Source organism: Taudactylus pleione, unplaced genomic scaffold, assembly GCF_031769625.1.
Source record: "Taudactylus pleione unplaced genomic scaffold, aTauple2 ptg000194l, whole genome shotgun sequence".
NCBI classification, from domain to species: Eukaryota; Metazoa; Chordata; class Amphibia; order Anura; family Myobatrachidae; genus Taudactylus; species Taudactylus pleione.
In genome coordinates this window covers 167,585-193,014 of record NW_028284596.1, presented here as the reverse complement: position 1 = coordinate 193,014, position 25,430 = coordinate 167,585, and the positions used below count along the sequence as shown (strand labels likewise).

The 25,430-nt window shown below is 45.7% G+C and overlaps 1 protein-coding gene across 1 annotated transcript in view; it reads left to right on the top strand.

Annotated features, from left to right (window-relative positions):
- Positions 1–25,430, top strand: part of PLEKHG4 (pleckstrin homology and RhoGEF domain containing G4) — a 129,698-nt gene that overhangs the window by 56,827 nt on the left and 47,441 nt on the right. The window contains exons 2-10 of the mRNA XM_088476781.1: positions 4,803–5,000; positions 6,441–8,196; positions 14,525–14,704; positions 14,873–14,996; positions 15,294–15,387; positions 18,840–18,926; positions 23,544–23,660; positions 23,767–23,865; positions 24,126–24,274. Of these exons, the coding sequence (XP_088332907.1) occupies positions 4,803–5,000; positions 6,441–8,196; positions 14,525–14,704; positions 14,873–14,996; positions 15,294–15,387; positions 18,840–18,926; positions 23,544–23,660; positions 23,767–23,865; positions 24,126–24,274 (2,804 nt within the window). The remainder of the gene's footprint in view (positions 1–4,802; positions 5,001–6,440; positions 8,197–14,524; positions 14,705–14,872; positions 14,997–15,293; positions 15,388–18,839; positions 18,927–23,543; positions 23,661–23,766; positions 23,866–24,125; positions 24,275–25,430) is intronic.

Genomic DNA, 25,430 nt, shown 5'->3' with positions numbered 1-25,430 from the left:
TTAGTAAGCGCAGATTTTCTGGTTACTGAGTTACTAAGCACTGATTTTCTGGTTAGTAAGCGCTGATTTTCTGGTTAGTAAGTTAGTAAGTGCTGATTTTCTGGTTAGTAAGCGCTGATTTTCTGGTTACTGAGTTAGTAAGCACTGATTTTCTGGTTACTGAGTTAGTAAGCACTGATTTTCTGGTTACTGAGTTAGTAAGCACTGATTTTCTGGTTACTGAGTTAGTAAGCACTGATTTTCTGGTTACTGAGTTAGTAAGCGCTGATTTTCTGGTTACTGAGTTAGTAAGCACTGATTTTCTGGTTACTGAGTTAGTAAGCACTGATTTTCTGGTTACTGAGTTAGTAAGCGCTGATTTTCTGGTTACTGAGTTAGTAAGCGCTGATTTTCTGGTTAGTAAGTTGGTAAGCGCTGATTTTCTGGTTAGTAAGTGCTGATTTTCTGGTTAGTAAGTTAATAAGCGCTGATTTTCTGGTTAGTAAGTGCTGATTTTCTGGTTAGTAAGTTAGTAAGCGCTGATTTTCTGGTTACTGAGTTAGTAAGCGCAGATTTTCTGGTTACTGAGTTAGTAAGCGCTGATTTTCTGGTTACTGAGTTAGTAAGCGCAGATTTTCTGGTTACTGAGTTAGTAAGCGCAGATTTTCTGGTTAGTAAGTTAGTAAGCGCTGATTTTCTGGTTAGTAAGTTGGTAAGTGCTGATTTTCTGGTTAGTAAGTGCTGATTTTCTGGTTAGTAAGTTAGTAAGCGCTGATTTTCTGGTTACTGAGTTAGTAAGCGCTGATTTTCTGGTTACTGAGTTAGTAAGCGCTGATTTTCTGGTTACTGAGTTAGTAAGCGCAGATTTTCTGGTTACTGAGTTAGTAAGCGCAGATTTTCTGGTTAGTAAGTTAGTAAGCGCTGATTTTCTGGTTAGTAAGTTAGTAAGCGCTGATTTTCTGGTTAGTAAGTTGGTAAGTGCTGATTTTCTGGTTAGTAAGTGCTGATTTTCTGGTTAGTAAGTGCTGATTTTCTGGTTAGTAAGCGCTGATTTTCTGGTTACTGAGTTAGTAAGCGCAGATTTTCTGGTTACTGAGTTAGTAAGCGCTGATTTTCTGGTTAGTAAGTTAGTAAGCGCAGATTTTCTGGTTACTGAGTTAGTAAGCACTGATTTTCTGGTTAGTAAGTTAGTAAGCGCTGATTTTCTGGTTAGTAAGCGCTGATTTTCTGGTTAGTAAGTTAGTAAGCGCTGATTTTCTGGTTAGTAACTTAGTATGCGCTGATTTTCTGGTTACTGAGTTAGTAAGCACTGATTTTCACAGCAGCAATTGAATTCTTTGTCTTCTTTTTTCTGGATTTTTGTACTCATGGGAAACGGACTTTATAATGTCTGAGGAAAAACAAAACAAAATGTCAGTCGGGGCGGCGGACAATGGGGCCGTTTCAGCAGAAATCTGCTTAGTACAGAATATGTTTGGAATGACCTGAGACCACCTATGGTCCAGTCACACGTTCTGCGTTTGGCTTCCCTGGGGAAATATTAATTTAATAGAAGGCAAGTGCTCCTTTTTTGCTTTTGTTTTGTTGTGGCTGGATGGCAAGTCCCCAGGATAGAACCTTTTCATTGCCAGTCATTAAATGACGACTTGTTTATACTCGTGTCTGTGTGTCTGGAATTCGGTTACAACGCCAGGGTGACAAATGCCAGGTTTATTGTAGTGTAACACCTGGAGCGCAGTTCATTGCAGTAACTTTAAAAGACCCTTTCCTGGAGAATCTTCTGTTGAACATTAACCGTCAGTGTAAGATACAGATTTGGGGTGTAATGGCGGGCACTTTATCACGCTTTGGCTGAATATTACAGTTTGCATGCGTGTGCTGGAGATGAAGACTGCGCATCCGTACGTAATGGGGGCACTCACATGCCTGTCACTTTCCATGTCGCTGCCTGTCGGCGAAGGGCCGGTTGCGAACTCAGCAGCTACAGAGTGCAGAATCGGTGGGTGATTTGGGCACACGATAGGGTTTTAGGTAAACAAGCTGAGGTGTGACTGATTCTATGTCACTTCATGTTATGCTCATCAGCCCGAGGAACGGCCGTCTGCCCAGCAAGGCAGATGGCAGAGAGGGAGACGGAGTCTCTTGGTGGCGGATGTTGGGGTGCGTTCACCGGTATCCTGGTCAGAGGCCCCTTTACTGTATTCCTGCTGTGAAAACGTGGCCGGCAGGATAATTCTAAAATGCATTATTCCTTTTATTAACATTTACTTGTGTAGCGCCCGCATATACTGTTGGGCTTTACAATTGGAACTCGTGTATCTTTGTATCCATGCCGTGGTTATCTGGCTCCATCGGTGTACGGAGCCGCAGTGCTGATTACGTCCATTCTCCATTCATAAAGGAGAATGTTCCTGCCCAGTATTACACAAAGGCCTTTTTAACGGTTTTCTTATTACAAGGGAGTGTGGGGAAAACGTAGGTTCTCCAGGAAGCCCCTCATGTCATACTGTCAGTTTATTGTGCCTATTAAATGGCTCTTTTGTTATATAATGACGCAGGAAGTGTCCGCTTAACCCGGTGATTCCCTCTGCCCAGGACTCCAGGCTGGGACTGCATACCTCTTCTCACGTAGGGTCCCCCCTGTCAGCGGAGTCCTGCATCGGCGGTCCCTCGCTCCCCCTGCAGTCTTTGCAGCGGACATGGGGTTGGTCCGTGAATTCTCCCACAACTGAATGAGAGTAACTGGGTTTCTCCAGCAGGGCTTCAGAGTGAAGCCCTGCACAAGCTAACACTAGGCAGAGGAGGAAGGTTTCAGGGAAGTGGGAGTCTGATAAGAGAGGGATACATTTTTATGACTACCAATCAATTCTGCTTGTGAACTTGGATACAGAGGTCCACTTGTTAAATTTCCCCTTTGTTGCTGAATATACCAATTTAGATTGTAAGCTCTTCAGCGCATGAACCTACATCTTTTTTTTTTTTGTTTGTTTATTGCATTTGTTACTCCCTACACACTGCATAATCTGTGGCGTATTCCATATACGCTGTCTTGTAACTACTTATCCATTAATTTCCAGGCCAGATAGAAATGATCTTTTTAATGCATCTGTTACATTTTCTCTCCTCTGCAATTTTACAATGTTTAAAAATTTTTTTTTTTTTTTTTACGTTCAAGTAACGTACAACATAAAAAAAACCTAAAAATAAATATAACCGTTAAATGAAGAATATTATTATAATGTCTATTACAATGTCTGCCTGAGGGGGAAGCGAAGAGACCCAGCTGCTCGAGCACTTTCGGATTTCATTCAGTCATTCATTCTGTAGACCGCGCGTTCACTGGAGAATAAAAAAAACCGCCAACGCGGTCACTTCACACCAAGCCCCTGTATCTGTAGGTGGCATTTAATACATCTGTGTAGTATGATCGCATGCTGCCATTCGATCATGGGCGCTAATATCGCGCCTAGATTGCATTGCAAATGTGATCGTTGATAAATGGGCCCCTAACCCATTAATGGCATTTCACTTTAAACCCTTACACTGCTGCCCATCCACAACACGGTGGTATAGTGGTTAGAATTACGGTCTCACAGCTCCCTGAGGTCATGAGTTCAGTTCCTGACCAAGGCTTTATCTGTGTGTAGTTTGTATGTTCTCCCTGTGTTTGTGTGGGTTTCCTCCAGTTGCTCTAGTTTCCTCTTACACTTCAAAAACATATTGGTATAATAAGTTAATTGGCTTCTGACAAAAAAAATAAAAATAACCCTGTGTGTATGTGTGCCTATGTGATAGGGAATATAGGGGGGGATTGGCACCCTGTGTGTATGTGTGCCTATGTGATAGGGAATATAGGGGGGTATTGAATTCAGTGGGACGCCCAGCTTGAGACATATCGGCCAAATCCGGTAGTGCCAACATAGCAGATTTTCCTAAGTAACTAAGGTTTGTGATGCCGGCAGGGTGCAATGCGCCGTTCTGGAAACGGCACATTGTGTAAATGGCGAGAATTCAAAATTGAATCCTACCTACCGCAATTGACTATAAACTCCACTGGGGCAGGGATTGAAATGAATGGCTAAACATTCTCTGTATAGCGCTGCGTAATATGCGTGCGCTATATAAATAATCCCTGGCTGGTCTTGTCGCTTCCCATTCTCTTACAAGTAAAGAAAAACATGAACAGCGGAGAGCTGTCCTAATATCATACACTAATCCCGTCCGCACACATCTGCTTTCAGTCTCCCATTATCTTCCCTTCCAAATCATCCTGACTCTAAATGACGGTAATTAAAAAGGATTTAGTCACTTCAACCGCTCCGCCCCCCTGCTTCCCCTTATTGTCTTAATTGTTTAAGTGAATGAGATGATGTGTGATGAGATTACATTGTGTGTCTCTGCCTGACATGTGGCAGGAGAAGCTGAACTGACACTTAACGCCTGATTTGCCGCGTAGCTCCTGACTGCAGTGATCTCTCGAAGTGTTGCAGCACAGGTATAAGAGAAGGGTACCGGGAAGGGGGGGTGGGTAACAGTGTTTCCTGCTGAAATTCAGATTCTTCACCGTAGGTACTGACCGTTGCTCTCCCAACACCCTGCCAGGCAGAGGGGACAGGATTATTCTGTGAACCACTGTTTCCTGTTAGAAATACGATGCACCCTCCGGGGTGGAATTTGTCCGTAGGGAAGGTCAAGGTTATTTCTCCGGAGAGCAGGATAACTCTGCATTTCGGCCTAAGAGGCTGTGTGGTCATATGGGTGAAGGGTGGTCTTTAAACAGAAATGTCTTTAGCAGCTGTACATTTGTCCTCTCCCCATCACAGGATTCCCAGTCCCTGGATAACTGCATTCAGAAGACCCTCTCCTCCCTCTACCATCCCTTCGAGTCCACTGCTGCCACGGTGCTGTGCCAAGTCTTGGATGTTGTGGAGAAGACCTACCGAGGAGACGGCCTCAGTTACCTCATCGACTTCCTCATCCCCGCCAAACGGGTCTTGCAGGGATTACAACAGGAGGCCTGTGTAAGTTCCCCGTGAAATGGGGTTAATCACTGACTGGACAGATTTGTGATAGTTGTTTTACCACCTGGGAGATTCTGAATTAGTCACCATAGACGCTGTACAATGGGCCTGATTCAGACCCGGGCGCTATTTGCGTCCGCTCGCTGGCTAAAAGGGGCCAGCTATTTAAATCATGTGCTCGCACTGCGTCGCATAAAGCCGCCCACTAAGTAATAGCGAGCGGCCGCACTATGCGCTTGCACCTCTATAAAGACGCCCCTTTGCCACTCGCGACACACGTCATCTCTGGCAGTTGTAGGATTAATTGGGAACATCGAGAGCCATCGGAGCTGCTCGCAGCGCTTGTGGTAGCCTTTTCCCACCACAACATTGCGAGCAATTCTGGCTAAAATACAACCTAGTCACGTGTGTAATGACGCAACTTTGCTAATTATGCAAACCCATTAAACGTCGTTCTGATGGTCGGGCACGCCTGCGTTCGCACATCCACACCCCCGTTTTCAAGCACCTTCCCCTGTTACTACCCACAAACGGCACTATCTGTCACTCAAAATAGCGGCCCGACTGCGGGCTAAGGGCGAGCACTTCCCCATCGCAATGACTAGTTCATGCACGCGCATTGCGACTCATACGCATGCCCAGATTGCGAAAAATCTCTCAATGCGAGCGAGCGCAGAATAGCGTCCGGGTCTGAATCAGGCCCAATGTGTATTGATTGCAGCAACCCAGTCTTGCGTTCTGTTTTCTGCATTACCGAGACTCTGGCGACATCCTGGCTATAGGGCAGGTGAATTAGACTGGAATCTAGAACAAGCCACTTTTTTTTTCAGGTGCACGAGATGCTCTAGAATAGGGGTGGGCAATAAGCAGCCCCCCCACCCCATCTGTTGTAGAACTACACATCCCAGCATGCCCTACCGCAGTTTTGCTATTTGACCATGCTAAAACTGTTGCAAGACATGCTTGGATGTGTAGTTCAACAACAGCTAGAGGGACACTTATTGGACAAATCTGCAGAATGTCAGCATTGACCAAAGTTTTGTTTATTTAACTGACCCAAAACTTAGTTATAGGCCATTTAAAAAAGATATCACTGTGTAGGTTGTGTAGTACTAAACTCTTCTTTTGCCAATATCGCTGCATTCATCGCAACAAAATGTATTGAAAATCTTTAAAAAAGTCCTCTGAACTAGCCTGTTATTGCCTGGATCATTTTTGAGCATAGCCCTAAATCCGGTCAATAAACAAGTAATGCTGTCTCTAATACGCCTTACACGCTCTAGCCCTCTAGCTGGATCTCTGTAATCGTACCACCCTCCCAATTTGTAACTGATCCTGTCACTCTTTGGTCAGGCTACGTAGCAAGTTTAAGAATGTTTCGTTCTACGAAGCAGCTTCTTGCTTTTAGAGAGATTCTCATTTGTTGTCTTCTTCTTGCAGTTGCAATACTGTGGGCTGCTGTTCCGGCATGCTGGATGGCCTCTCTGTATCCATGACAAGATTGTCCTGCAGCTGGCGTCCATCGATTGGAGACTCCTCCAACCTGGAGACTTCTACCTCCAGGTGGTGCCTTATCTGAGGAAGACTCCAAGGATTGTGCTAAAATGCCTTGCTGAGGATCTACATAACATTGAGGAGGTGGTGCTCCCAGACGCGTCCTACACTTCCATATTTACCTTGGAGTGGTTGGAATTCATCAATTCCGAGCGAATCGGGCCCTTGCTGGAGAACTGCCTCCTGACATCTGATGACCAGCTCTTCAGGGTTCCCTGGGATACAGTAGTTCACCCAGAGTTTGTAGAGAAAACGCCGTCAACTGGGAGCCCATCAGAAGTTTGTGAGACCTTAAAGTTAGTGGCTCATAAAGAGAATGAGAAGTCAACGGAACCTCACATGGGAGATTTGATGGTCCACCAAAACCATGAAGAGGTTCATGAGTTTCCAACCACCCTTCCTGGTCAGGATGCAGTGGTTATTAATTTGGATGTCCAGACAGAGTTCACCAGCGAGATGGAAGGGGAGTATGTGGAACTACGTGATATCAAAGTGCCACGTTTCGGACCTCAGTTGGGATCCTTAACTCAGTCTATAGCCTTAAACTACAAAAGCCAGCAGAAATCAACCCAAAGAACACAACATAACCAGAATTTAAGTATTTCAAGTAGCCAAAAGTGCACAGAGATTCCGGTATGCTTCCCTTTGCAGCCGTCTGACAAGGCGACTATTATGGGGGCCAGTGTGACTCATTACGTGGCGGATTATGCACATAGAACAGAGTCTATTAATCTGCTGGACATTGAATTTGGGGGCTGCGAATCCCCATCACCAGCCCACGCATCCTTGTCTGTCGACAAGGAAACTAACCGTTTCCACCAAACGTTGAGTCTGGAAAGCGAGGTCTTGCCCGAGGTGTCTGTTGAAGCAGGGGACACTGCTACAAAAGAGGCTGATAATAGCGCACAGAGCTGTTTGCAGCCAAGTTCAGAGCCAGATAATTATAGCACATCATTATCGTTCCAGGAGGAAAACAGAAGCCACTTTAGAGAGTGCACTGAGGATGCCTGGGGCATGACAGATGCTGCACATGAACCTGTTGTAGAGCATTCCAGGACACTGAGCAGCGAGGTCATTGAGGCCTTGGAACCTTCTAAGCCAGGGCTTTCTGAGACTCAGGAACCCCCCCAGGCAGAGGAGAGTGACCAATCCGTGCCTCTGTTACTGAACTCGCTGGAGAGCGATGGCGCTCTTCTGGAAAACGCAGAGGATGTGGAAACTGATGATATAAACTGCTCAGATCTAGAAGACCTAGAACGCCATGATTTGCCTGCAGCTGAGGAATCGTCGCAGATTGTGGATATTAGCGACCAAAGCGTGCAAGATGCAACAGAAGCAGGACAAGAACTTCCCCTCGCTGCTAACATTTGTGAGGAGCTACCTGGGGGAGCTGACCCCGAAATTGTTAATGGAGACGCAGCTGACCCGACTGTGGAGACCGGAGAAAGGACTGATCCGGATTCACAATATTGCTGGGGGGAAGGGGAGCGTTCACCATTGTGCCTGCAGCATGCCAGCTGCCTACTATCCGCACAACTGCCTCTAGAGACTCTCCACGAGGATACGGAGGAAGAGCTTGCCGCAAACACCGCGCCCGATACCACAGAAGCCGCCGGTGCAGGAGAGCCTGCGCCTTCCACAGGTAAATAAAGTCCACGCATCTTCTGCAATATAAACGTAGATCTTCTAATACAGAGATGTAAATGGCACAGTTAGGGTGTGGAATAAAAGCTCGACAGACAATAGGTCGACACCAGATCGTTGACATGTAATATGTTGCTGGTGCAAAAGGTCAACAGGTTCCAATAGTCAACACAATATTTTTGTAATTTAAACCTAACCGTCCCCTCCAGGAAACTTAACCCTAACCCCCCCCCCCCCCCCCCAAGTTCCTCATCCTAAACCCTAACCTTGCAAATGTTGAAAAAATCATGTCAACCAGCTTTGCACTGTCGACTGTTTGAAGTCAACCTTATGTCCATGTCGACCATCTGGTGTCGACCTATTCATTGTTGATCTTTAATCTGTAGAAGTTATTTTTATAGAGATAGCATATTCCACTGTTCCGTATAGTGACAGCACTTTGATCAGACACGTCATTCGCTGCCCCAGTGGAGCTTACAATCTAATTTACCTTCCACACACACACAAGGCCAGTTAGCCTGAAGTTAGTTATCCTACCAGTGTGTCTTTGGAGTGAGGCAGAAAATCCAGGGAGACCCCCCAAAAACTCCACATAGATGGCGTCACAGTCTGAATCGAAGCCTTGTCTGTATGTACTAAAGGCGATCTTATAGCATGTGCAGATACATATTTAGAATACCTGGTAGAATGGGAGTTTATATATCTTAAATTGATATAAAAATTTGCAGGTAATCTTTATAATTGGCTAATCGTGATATCATTAAGGGGTTTTCTTATAACATACGTTCAAATATTAAGGTAACATAAAAATGAGCGCCATGGTTTAGGGAAATTACTTCTAGATGAAAAATCTTGTTTTTCCAATGACGCTTTTTCTTTGCAGTGACTGTAAATTTGCCTAACAAAAGATTTATAAAGTTCTGAAATATTAGTTTAAACATTGTTTATAAATATGAATCATTATAACAAGATGTATTGAGATTAAAACTATTTTATATATATTTTTCATAGTTTTTTTTAAGAAATATATTTTAAATCTGTAACAGTCATTTCACTTTTTTTTATATCACTAGTTACTTTATATAGCTCACACATATTCCACAGCTAATTTACAGAGAATATTCACATCAGTCCATACCCCAGTGGAGTTTACAATCTACATTCCCTACCACGTGCTCGCACAAATACACACTAGGTATAATGTATCTGTCAGTAGCCAATTAGCCTACCAGTATATTTTTGGAGCGTGGGAGGAAACCTGAGCAGCTGGAGGAAACTCACGCAAGCACAGGGAGAATATACAAACTCCACACACACCCTCAGTGCTGTGAGGCAGTAATTCTAACCAATACAGCGTCCATGCTGCCCAGGGTTTAAGTTGTAACCACACACAGTGTTGCATGCCACGTGGATAATAGGTGGTCAGACATCATTTTGTGCTCTGCTTTTCACCCCAATCTGCTAATTAGCATTTACCTAATCTGCAATCAGCGCGGCTCTCTATAATGTCCATCACTGGGGTTCTGTTCAGGAATCCTGGCAATAAAAGTGTGCATTATCCATAGGGAAACCAAGATCTCACAGGCCACTCGTTGCAACAATTTCCATAGACATCACGCGTCCTTAATGTCACATTAATTCTGCTTTCAAGGGAATATTATGTCATTTTATTTTATTTCTGGATACTAACAGTAAGAGTGTCACTTAAGGGTCACTTTTTTCTGCTGATATTACAGTCATGAGCGAGGGGACGTCAGGAGTGCGTATGTCATGTATCACCGTAGTACATTGTAATGTGCTGATTGGTTTATGTCTCCATAAATCTATATCTGCACTATAAAGCGTCTGATTGATGTAAATGTCCCTTTGGAAGTATAGGGAGACACCGAATTACTGGAACCTCCGAATACGTATTAACTTCAAGTCGTATGGTAAAGAGTCACCACCCGATAACACTTTTTAAATACGTATTTGCTTCCCATAAACTCATTTAATTACCTTAATTACCGCAGGTGCAACATGCGCCCAGCCCTTACTGAGCCATGAATGCGCCCGACATGCTTAGCTCCTCCCTCCAGGAGAACGTATGGCGCACAGACCCTCGCTGTTCCTGGCGCAGTCCTGCGGAAATAAGCCCCTGATGTCACAACTGCTCTTACCCTTTAATGTGCTATAAAACAACCCGAGATCTAGATGCACATTAATACATTTATCCCCCCGTGCAGTGATACTTTTCTCCCCTCCAAGTGTTTCCTGATGACTCCTCTGCATGCTGTCACTTCCTGTCCGTTGCCGGATGTCAGCAGAGGTCCGAGTATTGTGTTCTTAAGGGACAGACAGGTTACGCTCCCAAAGGGGGGGGGGGGGTCAGCAGCTGGGGCCAGTGTGTCAGACAGTGATGTCATGCGCAAGCTACAGCTTTTATACACCGTCATTAGGGTTTGTCATACTTTGTGTTTCTGTACGGGTTGTGGGGGAGATGTACTAAGCCGTGGAGAGAGAGAAAGTACCAACCAATCATCTCCTAACTGTTATTTTTTTAAACGCAGCCTGAAAAGTGACCGTTGGGAGCTGATTGGTTTGTGCTTTATCTCTCTCCACTTTGTCTCTCCAAGACTTGGTACATCTGCCCCCGTGTGACGCTCAGGTGTATAAATATATGAATGGTGGCTGCAATATTCAATGCCTTGGTGTAATTCACTAACTGCTTATAGATGTGGGAATAGTGTTCATTCTTAATATTAGAGATATTTTATGACCTCATGGCTGAGCATTGTGATAGTGCATGACATTCCCCAGTGATATGATGAACACTGATATTGCATAATGAATTGTGATGTCTTATCTGCTCTATATTGCCTGTACCTCTTCATTTGTTTTGTTTTACGCTGGCAGGCCTTGCAGGTACTTTTAGTTCCACCCCAGCTGGCGAGCCACAGGTTGCCTGAGCCAGCTTTCAGGGAATCGGCACTATGCCTAGTCCCATGGCTCCGGCTTAATCACCGTGACCGTCTTTGGCTACCTGCGTTTCCCCAGCTGCTGTAGAGCTGTCCGTCTGAGCATGTGGCTTATTACCAGCTGGACAGTCTCATGTTCCCCAGGCCTGTACGATTCTCCGAAGCGCCACTTACGTCTCGGTTATCGGCATACCTCCATCTGTTTTTAGGATCTGCTACAGCCGTTTCACTTGCACGTGAGCCAGCAGCCGCGTCGGTTGCTGCTAATGAGGCGTAGGTGACCTGTCTGGGGTCTAGGAAGAATTAGAGGGAAGAGACCCCTGACATAGTGGAAACTCCACATTTCTGCCCTTTATCCTGCTCGCTGCCTGCTGCTCGCTATCCTGTCCAGCGGACGGGAATGGAAAATCTGTGGAGATCTTTCAGCAGCCTTGTTGGGGGGGATAGTGGTAGGGGTCTGCTTTTATTGTTGGCTAAAGACCTCTCCAGCTGTGCGCGATCCTGCCCTGCCCCATATCAATGGGACAAGTCATTTGGAGCTGGGATGTGTCAGCAGCCACCGGCTTAACTATCCCTGACCTGGCTCCAGAGTCACGTTCCCTCTGTCTGCTGTAATCCCCTCTGTCCTTCCCATACGTTTTACTTTCCTGTACACTCCCGAGATGCGGGCTCTTTATTTAGCAGGGAAGAATCCTATTTACGTTCCGCTCATGTGACATTAGTCACCCCTGGGTGAGAAGGTCATGCTGGCTTTCTGTCGCCTGGGTCACACCGCGGTGGGTTTAATGTGTCACCTAGTGGGAGAGGCGGCACCCAGATGCTGGATTCCTGGAGCGTGTGTCAGTCGGTGAGCAGGCGTAGATGGCTTCTGTTTTTATTCATTCATTAAGTATCGTACAACTTCTGATGAGTTCATTGGGGAAAAGGAAAAGGAACTATTTGTTAGTATCCAAAGACATAAACTGCCCCCCCATGTATGACGTGCAGCGAGGATGTACCGGCACACATGGACGCCCTGAGCTGCCCTAGTGCGCCGTTTTGGGAAATGCTCCAAATGTAAGGATTTGTTTCTCTTCTCCCAAAAAAACGGCGTTAATGCGAAAGCAACTGTGATTTCGCACGGAACACATCTGCGAGTATATGCTAACGATTCCAAAGCTTACCCGTGCCTAGGGACGCCCACCGCTGCCTTCTGCGTACGACATTGTTTACCTGTGTAAATATCTGTGGCATTGACGCACATTGAGCGGCCATCTTGTCCTTGCTGCAGGTGCGACCAGCCGCAGACTCTGCAGCTCTCCTGACACGCAGGGGGCTGTTGTGCGGCGTAGGCGATCGCAAGGGCTAATGTATGCACGCCCATGTAACGGCATTTAAACGGTCAGACACGCTGACTACCTGTCACTCACTTTGAGATGGATTCCTCTGTGCGTCCATAATCGCAATGCGATCGCTGCGTAGGCACAGTACGGCTTATACACATGCGCAATGGTGAACAGTCGCTAGCGCCAGTCTATGAATCAGGCCCTATGTCTGTATTAAGCTACTATAACCGCTTTACATTATTCGCCGCAGTTGCGTCTGTGACTTTATGATAATGTTAATAAAAGCACATTGCCTGGCGTAGAGGCGTGCGCCCGAATGTGCGAGGACCGGGACACCCAATTTGTTTGCCTGCAGTCGCCTCCATCAGAGCGCCATTGGGACTTGCGCCAGCCCCATGCAAGGTGCAGAATCTCCATCAGAGTACGTCCTCCGGTGTAAGCGATTAAGCGTCTGTTCGCCACCGCTCCTGCTACACTGCGTCTGTTTAGAAACTGCCCAGGAATACGCCCGATGCATTCCAGAGTTAGTGTGGCTCAGTCAGTTTTGTGACTCTACGCAGACATCGTTGGCCGCGTGCGCTGTGTGACTTTTTTGCGAGTTAGGTGCATGCGCATTGGCAAAAAAAATGCTAATATACATGAACGTCGGCATTGTGTGCAGCGCAGAATCACACCCATGTGGCTGAATTTGTGTATTTGCCATAGTACACTGCCCGCCTATAGTACACTGACCGCCTATAGTACATTGCTATCCTATAGTGCACTGCCCTCCCTATAGTGCACTGCCCTCCCTATAGTGCACTGCCCTCCCTATAGTGCACTGCCCTCCCTATAGTGCACTGCCCTCCCTATAGTGCACTGCCCTCCCTATAGTGCACTGCCCTCCCTATAGTGCACTGCCCTCCCTATAGTGCACTGCCCGCCTGTAGTTCACTGCCCGCCTGTAGTTCACTGCCCGCCTATAGTACACTGCCCTCCCTGTAGTACACTGCCCTCCCTGTAGTACACTGCCCTCCCTGTAGTACACTGCCCTCCCTGTAGTACACTGCCCTCCCTGTAGTACACTGCCCTCCCTGTAGTACACTGCCCTCCCTGTAGTACACTGCCCTCCCTGTAGTACACTGCCCTCCCTGTAGTACACTGCCCTCCCTGTAGTACACTGCCCTCCCTGTAGTTCACTGCCCTCCTATAGTGCACTGCCCTCCCTATAGTGCACTGCCCTCCCTATAGTGCACTGCCCTCCCTATAGTGCACTGCCCTCCCTATAGTGCACTGCCCTCCCTATAGTGCACTGCCCTCCCTATAGTGCACTGCCCGCCTGTAGTTCACTGCCCGCCTGTAGTTCACTGCCCTCCCTATAGTGCACTGCCCTCCCTATAGTGCACTGCCCTCCCTATAGTGCACTGCCCTCCCTATGGTAATCTTCCTACTAGATGCCGCTGACTGTTGTATGAGGTGTCATTTTGTCTGCGCAGGATAAATATTGTGGCACCATGTGACATTAAACGTAAATACACACAGAGACTATCAGTGCAGAATCAGCCATATGTATATACATTTATACTAATGGGAATGTTACACATAGAAAGGATTTAATTTCCCTCCCCAATGTCATTGCTGACCTTTGTTGTGTTCATTTTGGTGTTTGCATTGTATATGTGTATGTATGTATGTATGTATGTTTATAAACTATAGGCTTTAATCCAAGGCACTCAGCTATCTGTGGTGCCAGAGGTATGTGACCACTGTTTAAATATATATTTCAACATTTAAGTTTATTTACCTTTCCTCAAGTGTCAGCATATTTCTATCATTACAAGTTCCCAGAGTGCCGCCACCTCTGTCTGTATATATATTCTCTCTCTCTCTGTGTATGTATATGTATATATATATATATATATATATATATATATATATATATATAATTAATATTAGTGTGTTATTGTGTGTCTATATGACTCTGTCTGATGTTACACTGTCGGGAGTGTGTGTACTATATGGCAATGGAGGCTGCTGTGTGCTATTCCGGCCTCTCCCTTTACAGGACAGAGCAGTGATCAGGAGCGGACGCAGGGGAAGAGACCAGAGAGGGACCAGTCGCTGTCATGGCAGCAAGGCCCGGGCTCCCCAGGTGTCCTCAGGAGAAGGGAAGGCCAAACCCTCCCCACAGGGGTCCGAGACGTCAACCTGGAGGTGCTGATGAGCGGGGTGGTGTATCTGCCTGGTGAGCGGTCACTTTACATTGATTATTGTAGATGGCACGTGTGCAGCCTGTATGTATACATCAGAAGTGGCACATAGGGAGAGATTGGCTTGCAGAGCTTACAGTCTAGGGTATACATTTCATTGTGGCATGAGAAGTAACGAGCTGTCTCTTTCTCTCTCCGCTTAGGGACACGGGACAGGAGTGGACGCGCTCTGGTGATAATCAACACTCGGAACACGTGCTGGCTAAACCCGCACTGCAACGCCTCCGAGCTGGGCCGCCTCTTACTGTACTTCTACAGCACCGTGCGGTGAGCACACCTCACTACCCACCATATCGAGTAGAAATATTGTCTTTGGTAGCTACCCGCCTCCGCTGGCGCTGCCACAGTGTCCTCGCTACGTGTAACAGTCTCTAGCACTTTACATGAACCTACTAGAGTGACATTTTCTCCTTTTTATTTGTTCAGTTGATTTAGTGCTGTTCTGGCCAGAGAGGGGTTTGCATTGCCAGGCTATACCTCTGTAATAATATCACTTGTACCGTGTTAGTAAATCTCCTCCTTATACGGTGATGCCTGTCCCCTGTTCTCTCGTCCTCCCTCCAGGCGAGATTGCAGAATGCTGGGTCTGACGCTGCTGGTGGACGCCCGGAGGTGCTCTCCTGTACCCGCCCTATATAAAGCCCTTCATGTAGTTCAGGTATGTGTATTGTTTGTATCCTGTGTCCATTATACAGAAGGGTTAGCGATCAGCCCACGCGGATTTACAAACCATCAGCGTTTAATTTATATTTGTGAAGTGGGAAATGGGATTTGTTACGGGATAGTGGCACAGAACTGGGCAAGTGGATAAACCACAATATATAATATGGTATGTAGTAGTAAATTCACTAAAGTGAGAGTTTTTAGAAGTGGAGATGTTGCCCATAGCAACCAATCAGATTCTAGCTATTATCTTCTAGGTGCTAGTGAAATGTTAAGTAGAATCTGATTGGTTGCTTTTGGCAACATCTCCACAACTAAAAACTCTCACTTTAGTAAATATAGCCTATAGTGTAGAAAGTGAAAAGGTCGACACAATAATGTTGATGTGGTTAAAATGCCGTCACAATCAAAAGGTCGGCGGTGGAAATTTTTGGGTTAGGCTGAAAATTGGATGTTAACATTATGTACCTGTCGACATTGTATAGTATATGTTGACTTTATGACTGTCGACAAACCATGCCAAACCCTAATGTATATAGTGTGTATATTGTATGTGTGTGTGTGTGTGTGTGGCTAAACTATAATACATAGAGTATTTGTATTGTGTATTTATAACAGCTTTGGACTAAATATTGTCACTAAAGAAATGTCTGCGCTGCACAGTGGTAAGGACGAGCCCTGCGTGGGGCAGATCTGACTGACGGCTCCTCCGCCGCCCGTCACTCACCTCACCGTATCTGCCATCTGCCGTCACCACACGTCAGGGCTGGATATTGTTACAGACCACACGTCAGACATCAGGAAACCCCCCTGGTAGCCGTTATATGTTCCCTGTCACTCAGAATTAGCCCAATACTCCTAGATCACAGGGGGCTGTATTATACATCACGCTGGTGTCACATACATAGCTGGAACCGGGCGGAACACGGGGGACTACGCTAATGTCAGCAGATCAGCTGCTTGTGTGCTGTGGGTATTCTCCTCCCTTACATAGTGCCGACACATTGCACAGCGCTGTACATACAGAGATTAGGCCCCTGCATATTCTATACTCTCCTATCTGTATGTGGGAGACCAAGATAAACACTAGTAGCTCATATTTCCTTCCAATGTGTTGCTTAAATATTTAATATTAGAAAACAATAATTATATCTAGATTTTATTCTGACATTGTAAGTGCCAGCACAAGGGGAGATACAGACAAAGAATATACAGGGGCTGGTCAATATAACAAAGATTTAATAAATATATATGAAAGAGACAATATAAAGGAAAAATACTCTAAAAACTAAAAAAAAACCACATATATTATAACAATAAAAAACATGGATCGAATCTCAAGTAATATACATATTACGCTGATATACACCAATATATATAATCTATCAGTTGGGACTGTATTATTGACTAGTGCTTGTTTATGAGAAAAAAGTGTCAAACCTATAAACTGATTTACTATATGAAAATAACCACCACTGGTCTAGATGATTAGTGTCAAAGATGATATCTGGTTAGTAAATTCAATTATATTGCCCATCTCAAGGGCTGTTTATATCAAGATGAAAGAAAGAAAAACAAGAAGGTGTCAGAACATTGTATCAAACTAAAGGAATTTAAGAAAACCACAAATTGATAATTCGATAGTTGATACAGTGTTTAGAAAATTATTACTCCCAATATCATTTCAGCATTTGGTTAAAACGTCACAGTATCCAGAAAAATGAATAATTCATCAGACACGCGTCCGCCTAAAAACCGATATAAACCACAGAAAATTATTGTTATCTTTATGGCGTTTTGATTAAATCTTTATAATATAGTCCAGAAAAAATAATAAATAATAAATGTTGAACAAAAAAAAAAGGGAGGGGGTAAACTACAGGAAATTTATGTCACAATTGTGGTGTTTTGATTTAATTGTAATATTGTCCATATAAAATAGATAAATAATGAGCTCACTGGAACTTCATAGGTCTCCCATCCATCCGTCAGCCACCTTTATATATGCTTAGCTATGTTGCTCTAACTCTGCCCCTGCATATATGCTACTGCAAGAGGTTTCTTAGGTGGTTCTATTTCTCTACATATATATATTGGTGTATATCAGTGTAATATGTATATTACTTGAGATTCGATCCATGTTTTTAATTGTTATTGTTATAATATATGTTTTTTTATTTAATTTTTAGAGTATTTTTTCTTTATATTGTCTCTTTCATATATATTTATTAAATCTTTTTTTATACTGACCAGCGCCTATATATTCTTTGTTCGTATGTTCTTTGATTTATGGGAATCCAGCAATTTTCCCATCTATATAAGGGCTGCTGTCAGCCATTTTCGATATCGAACATTATACATATTTGATGATTTTTTGAGTCTCAATTACCATCTTTATAGGCTAGCGCCCATACATATTCATGTTTTGGTTGTGTAGCACAAGGGGAGACCTATCAAACACACCAGTCCCCCAGCCCTCCCATCAAACAAACCAGTCCCCCAGCCCTCCCATCAAACAAACCAGTCCCCCAGCCCTCCCATCACACAAACCGGGGTCCCCCACCCCTCCCATCAAACAAACCTAGGTCCCCCACCCCTCCCATCACACACACCAGTCCCCCAGCCCTCCCATCAAACAAACCGGGGTCCCCCACCCCTCCCATCAAACACACCAGTCCCTCAGCCCTCCCATCAAACACACCAGTCCCCCAGCCCTCCCATCAAACACACCAGTCCCCCAGCCCTCCCATCAAACAAACCGGGGTCCCCCAGCCCTCCCATCAAACAAACCGGGGTCCCCCAGCCCTCCCATCAAACAAACCGGGGTCCCCCAGCCCTCCCATCAAACAAACCGGGGTCCCCCAGCCCTCCCATCAAACAAACCGGGGTCCCCCAGCCCTCCCATCAAACAAACCAGGGTCCCCCAGCCCTCCCATCAAACAAACCGGGGTCCCCCAGCCCTCCCATCAAACAAACCGGGGTCCCCCAGCCCTCCCATCAAACAAACCGGGGGATCCCTCGCCCCTCCCATCAATCAAACCGGGGGATCCCTCGCCCCTCCCATCAAACAAACCAGGGTCCCCCGCCCCTCCCATCAAACAAACCAGGGTCCCTCACCCCTCCCATCAAACAAACCAGGGTCCCCCACCCCTCCCATCAAACAAACCAGTCCCCCAGCCCTCCCATCACAATCCCGGGTCCCCCCAGTGTGTAAGTAAGAATAACACTAAGGATGGCTTCGTGCTCACATCTACAGTCCTGTACCTGCGTCGTATTTATAACAAAAAAAAAACTCGCCTTGTGTGGTTCTACAGAGCGATCCTGACTACAGGTTAGGCCGGTGGACGAGCTCACAGGAATGATATATGATACAGAAATCTGAAGGACATCCTGTGTCCATTGTCCGATGTGTTTTAACCTCTTCCATCGCGTGTTCTCCTATTCCAGACTGCTGTGCCCAGCTGCATCCACGGCGTGTTACTCCTGGCAGAGAAGGATCTGGTCCTGTCACCGGAGAGGCCGCAGGGAGTGCAGGTAACCACACCGGGTGTTAGCACGTAAAGCCGTCCTGTAACCATTCCATTACAGTGCACAGATTTATGTCCAGTGCTTTCAAGCCATGTTGATGTTATTTTGCTATTATTGGCTACGATTTATTATTAGGGACATTTATAGGAAACTCAGGACCTGATTCAGAGGCGGTAGCAAGAAGCGACCGCTGGCTCTGAATGAGGGCGTCCGCTTGAATTTTCTAGTGCGGCCTCCTGGTCGCTAGCTAAGCTGTGGGTTACCACCCACAGCTTAGGTCGCGATGGTCAAGACCATCGGGGCTTGCGACGAGACCCTAAGGTTGGGTCTCGGCAACCGCAAGCCACAGGGAGCTTCCTGCTCTGATCGAGGAGGAAGCTCCCCACTGACATCACTGCTGATGTCAGTGCGGCCGCCCACAAAACGGCAGGGGTTCCTTAAGGAACACCTCCGTTTGTGAAACCACAGCCTCGCCACGCCTACAAAACGGGGCGAGCTGTCGGTCAACATCGACAGCCGTCCCTTTTGTAGTGAGTCCGGAGCGAGATAATTTCTTTCTCACTCCGGGGCTTGCGCACGCGCAGTGTGGCCGCTGCGCAGGGCCTAAACGTCAACCAGGTTGCGAGTGATCAGCGCTTGCGACGGGGTCTGAATGAGGGCCTCAGTCTGTTCAGGGTATATAGGACCACTGACCAGAGTAACTCCCTGTATTACATGGACTCGGTATTACAGGAGAATCCATACCGAGATGTCATCTGATAAATCTGCAGAATCCTTTTCATGTTTATACATTGGGAGTGTCAAAGCATTATTCTAGAACTATTTATTTGTACATTTAGCACATTGGCGCGTACATCATGGCTGCTCACAGACACAAAAAGGGTTTTCTTCCATTTAGGGCCTGATTCAGTACCAATCTCAAGTGCAACTACGGACGCACATTGAGCGATTGTTTGCCATTGCACTGCGATTACGGATGCACAGAGGAACCCATCGCAGAATGATAGTCAGGATGTCAGTGTTTTGAGGTGGTGACGGGGAAGAGGTTTAAGAAACGCAGGTGCGTCTGTCCATTTGAACGCCGTTTCCTGTGCGTGCATAAATTAATTACTGCGATTGCCTACACAGCGTGAGCGCAATCTGCGTGCGAGGAAACTTGCAGTGCCTGCAACTGGTCAGACCTGGTGTAAATGCTGCGTGACTAACCGATGTGCATCGATGGTACCAATGTATACACTGGAGAGCGAGATTGGACAGGTATGAGAAGGCAGCAGTGGGCGTCTTTATACCGCCTGAGCCTTGGCTAACACTAGCATATTTTAGCAGCTGCGTTCTGTATGGATTCGTAGCTGTGATCGCATTTGCGATTTGTACTAAATCAGGCCCTTAGTCCCACAAGGATCTGGGCCCCACAGGAAAATTGGGTATTACCCCCCTCCTCCCCGTCATGTACAAAACCTCAGATAATGCCTCACATCCACCAGCTCACTGAAGCTCCCTCTGCTGATTAGTCCATTGCTGCCTCACGTCCACCAGCTCACTGAGGCTCCCTCTGCTGATTAGTCCATTGCTGCCTCACATCCACCAGCTCACTGAGGCTCCCTCTGCTGATTAGTCCATTGCTGCCTCACATCCACCAGCTCACATCAGCTCCCTCAGCTGATTAGTCTATTGAAGGCCTCACATCCACCAGCTCACTGAAGCTCCCTCTGCAGATTAGTCCATTGCTGCCTCACATCCACCAGCTCACTGAAGCTCCCTCTGCTGATTAGTCCATTGAAGGCCTCACATCCACCAGCTCACTGAAGCTCCCTCTGCTGATTAGTCCATTGCTGCCTCACATCCACCAGCTCACTGAAGCTCCCTTTGCTGATTAGTCCATTGCTGCCTCACATCCACCAGTTCACTCAAGCTCCCTCTGCTAATTAGTCCATTGCTGTCTCACATCCACCAGCTCACTGAAGCTCCCCCTGCTGATTAGTCCATTGAAGGCCTCACATGCACCAGTTCACTGAAGCTCCCTCTGCTGATTAGTCCATTGCTGCCTCACATCCACCAGTTCACTGAAGCTCCCTCTGCTGATTAGTCCATTGCTGCCTCACATCCACCAGTTCACTCAAGCTCCCTCTGCTAATTAGTCCATTGCTGCCTCACATCCACCAGCTCACTGAAGCTCCCTCTGCTGATTAGTCCATTGCTGCCTCACATCCACCAGCTCACTGAAGCTCCCTCTGCTGATTAGTCCATTGCTGCTGTTCTAGCCAATTTGCAGAAGCCTATACTGGAAACAGCAGCTCCATCATCTGCTGCCAAAATATGCTAATGACTGCAATCGCAAAGCCGTCGCACAGCATAGACACACACACTACCGCTATCTCGCATCCGTAATACCTTGCAGTCCTGCGTATACATCGGTAACATCGGCCCCTCACGCATAATTACAACATGTCTGACCAGCCGCAGAAACTGCAACTCTCGAGTACGCAAGCTGCATATGCCGTCTCAGTGGCTAATTTATGCACACCCAGGAAACGGAGTTCAAACGGACAGACGCGCCTGCGTATCTCATACCACTCCCCCATCGCCACCCCCCGAACACTGACAGCCTGTCACTCACTCTGCGATGGCTTTTATTCTGCTTCAGTGATCGCACTGCTAACTCTCGCACGTGCGCTGCGCTACATGCACCATCGATCGATCTGCGTACGCTGTTGCAGTTGGGATCCACGCTGAATCAGGCCCACGGTCTCCTTTTAGTTACTGTGGCCACAGCTGGTCACTAGAGGGAGCATCAGTAACACCAGATGGGGGGAGAAATGTGTTCTTTTATTAAATGTAATCGCTTCATAAGAATGCATTTGGCAAGTATTTACATATGCGTAATGCAATTGTTGGGTACAGTTGTCATTTTCACTATGTACTGCTTCATAAATGATCCTTTTAATGGGTCTATTACATTAAATGCTTAAGCGCAACATGTCCACAAGTGTCCTTTAATTATGTGATTCATTAATCCTGCTTATAAATCTGTATCCAGAGATTTACACACACATACATATACACACACACACACGTGTTCTGCACAGTTGTGATACAAGTGTAACGAGCTTTGACGCTTCCCCCAGAATTGTGTATGTAAGGGTTTCCCTAATTGTCCTGAAATGGAATCTCTCCATCCTTAATGTCTGACCTAATTATGACAAAGCATATGGAGGCCCCAACAGAAGTGCGGCTGTCCCCCCCCCTGCCCGCTCCCCTGGGGCAGTGCCGGGGTCACACTTAGCATAGCTTTCAGCCTGACCCTGTCCTCTGTGTCCACTGACGAGACCCTGACAGGCTGCAGCCTCCACACCGGCTAATTTAGAGGCTTTGATAAACCGATCCTGCTCCTGGGTCATTAGGACAATATAAGGGAGAAGAATGTTGGGCTGTGACCTGTGACCCATGAAAGTTAAATCCCAGAACTGATGATTTATATACACAGTGGTTCCTGCACACACAAGTCTGTAGTCCCTTATTTAAAGGCGCGTGATGCTTGTAAAGATCGGGCGCCTCCCCCGAGAAATGGATCCAGAGCTTGTAAATCTCTTGTTTCAGATATTTTAATTATCACATTCTCATAAATAGGAATCTCTTTTTTAAATTTTTGATCAGCTGGTTTTGATTGCACCAAGGCTTTCTGCAGCTCTGTATATTTACATGTACGGATGTCTAACCGTAACGTATTATTGTTATAACATACGTCGAACAGTAATGTAATAGTGCTATAACATTTATCTAACAGTAATGTATTATTGCTATTACATAGGTCTAACAGTTTTATTTTATATTACTGTTAGACGTACATTAAAGAAATAGGACATTACTGTTAGTCATATGTTATAGCACTAAAACATTACGGTTAGACTACATTATAGCAATAATACATTACTGTCAGATGTATTTCTGCTATAACGTACGTCTAACTATTGCCTTATTGCTATATCGTACGTCTAACAGTAATGTCTTATTGGTATAACGTACACCGAACAGTAATATAATATTGGTATGACAGACGTATTGTATAGCAATAACACATTATTGTTAGACGTACACTATAGCAATATTCTATTACCGTTAGACACATGTTATACAAATAAGACATTACTGTTAGACGTACAACAGTAATGTCTTATTGGTATAACTTACATCTAACCGTAATATAATATTGCTATAACGGACGACTAACAGTAATGTATTATTGCTATTACAGACATTTAACAGTAATGTATTGTTGCTGTAACGGATGTCTAACAGTAATGTGTATTGGTATAACACGTCTAACTGTAATAGATAACTGATATAACATACGTCTAACTAATATTTTATTGCTATAATGTATGTGTAACATTGCTATAACTTACATCTAACAGTATCTTATTATTGCTATACTGTATATCTAACAGTAACATATACTTGTTATAACATACATCTAACAGTAACGTATTATTGCTACTATGCATATTCTAACATTTATCTAACAGTAACGTACTGAGTAAATGTTTCCCTATCATTGTTTTACCTTTATCCCGTGAAATGTCTTTTTCAGTCGCTGATTGTAATTTTCATTGTTTTTCTTGACAGTTTGATATTCTGACGTCGACAAAGTCTCTGCACAAACACATCGAGGCCTCGCATCTCCCGCCCACCTTTCATGGAACCTTTCCGTACTGTCACCAGGACTGGCTGGCGTTCCGGGCGGTAAGCAGCGTACGGTGCTGGTACTGATGCAGTACACCAGCAATGTAGGAATGATCAGCTGACTAGCGGCCTGTATACAGAAACCCCTGGGTTTTTTGTGTTGTAGAAGTTGGAGAACTTGCAGGACAGCTGCTGCGATGCCTGCGTCTTTCTGCAGAGCGCTATCCATAGCATGCAGAGCAGCTCCGTACCGGAGAAGGCTGAGGTGAGGAAACCAGATCTTCTCTGAGACTGGGGGGAGGGGTCTCCACCTCCTATTGGACAGACATTTGGGGGAGCTCAGGTTTTATGTGTAATTGCAGAATGTTGTTCCTCTGCACATTTTATTCCAGATTGTATAATGGAAGAGGCAGGAAAATTCTTTATACCCCACCGGATTACCTGCTGAGCCTGTCCCCTCCGCCTCAGTGGCACAGCGTGTGGTCCTGTTGTGAAGGGTTCAGTATTATCTCTTCTCTCTGGTAGGAGGCCAGACTGCAGCTGACCAGGTTCGGAGAGTTGATGAGGACCGTCCTGGAGGACACGAGGCTGGTGAAGCTGCAGACAGAGGGGGGCGCTGTCCTGGCCAGGCTGAGGAAGGAGGAATCCTGTGTGCTGCTCACAGAGGATTACAGGTACCTTGCTGTAACTATTGTTTGTTTGCATTTAATCCATTTTATTGCACTGCACATGCATAGGAGGCTGTCTGAGGCAAACCTGTAGTATAGCATGGCTGTATGGTGTTATATCGGTGATAGTCCTGAGTGTAGTATAACATGGCTATAAGGTGTTTATATCTGTGATAGTCCTGGGTGTAGTATAGCATGGCTATAAGGTGTTATATCAGTGATAGGGGTGTAGTATAGCATGGCTATAAGGTGTTATATCAGTGATAGGGGTGTAATATAGCATGGCTATAAGGTGTTATATCGGTGATAGTCCTGGGCGTAGTATAACATGGCTATAAGGTGTTATATCGGTGATAGTCCTGGATGTAGTATAGCATGGCTATAAGGTGTTATATCGATGATAATCCTGGGTGTAATATAGCATGGCTATAAGGTGTTATATCAGTGATAGGGGTGTAATATACGTAGCATGGCTATAAGGTGTTATATCGGTGATAGTCCTGGATGTAGTATAGCATGGCTATAAGGTGTTATATCGATGATAATCCTGGGTGTAATATAGCATGGCTATAAGGTGTTTATATCTGTGATAGTCGTGGGTGTAGTAAGGCATGGCTATAAGGTGTTATATCAGTGATAGGGGTGTAGTATAACATGGCTATAAGGTGTTATATCGGTGATAGTCCTGGGTGTAGTATAGCATGGCTATAAGGTGTTATATCGGTGATAGGGGTGTAATATAGCATGGCTATAAGTTGGCACTGAACATCGCTAGTTACAGTATAGATAAAGCCTTGTGTTTCTTCCCATGTACCTATATTGTTTTCCCCATAGCAGCATCGCTGTAGAGGTAAAGTGAACACAGGTCTACAGTTCTCACTTACATTGTGTTTGTGGACTGTCAGCCTCAAGCCATTATTAGATTAGTAGGTTTTGAGAACAGAGATTAAATATATGTATGAGGCCTTAGAGTGGGCTTAAGATGTCACCTGGTGATGGAAGGGTTACAGTGGGCTGGGAAGATCTCACCTGGTGATGGAAGGGTTACAGTGGGCTGGGAAGATCTCACCTGGTGATGGAAGGGTTACAGTGGGCTGGGAAGATCTCACCTGGTGATGGAAGGGTTACAGTGGGCTGGGAAGATGTCACCTGGTGATGGAAG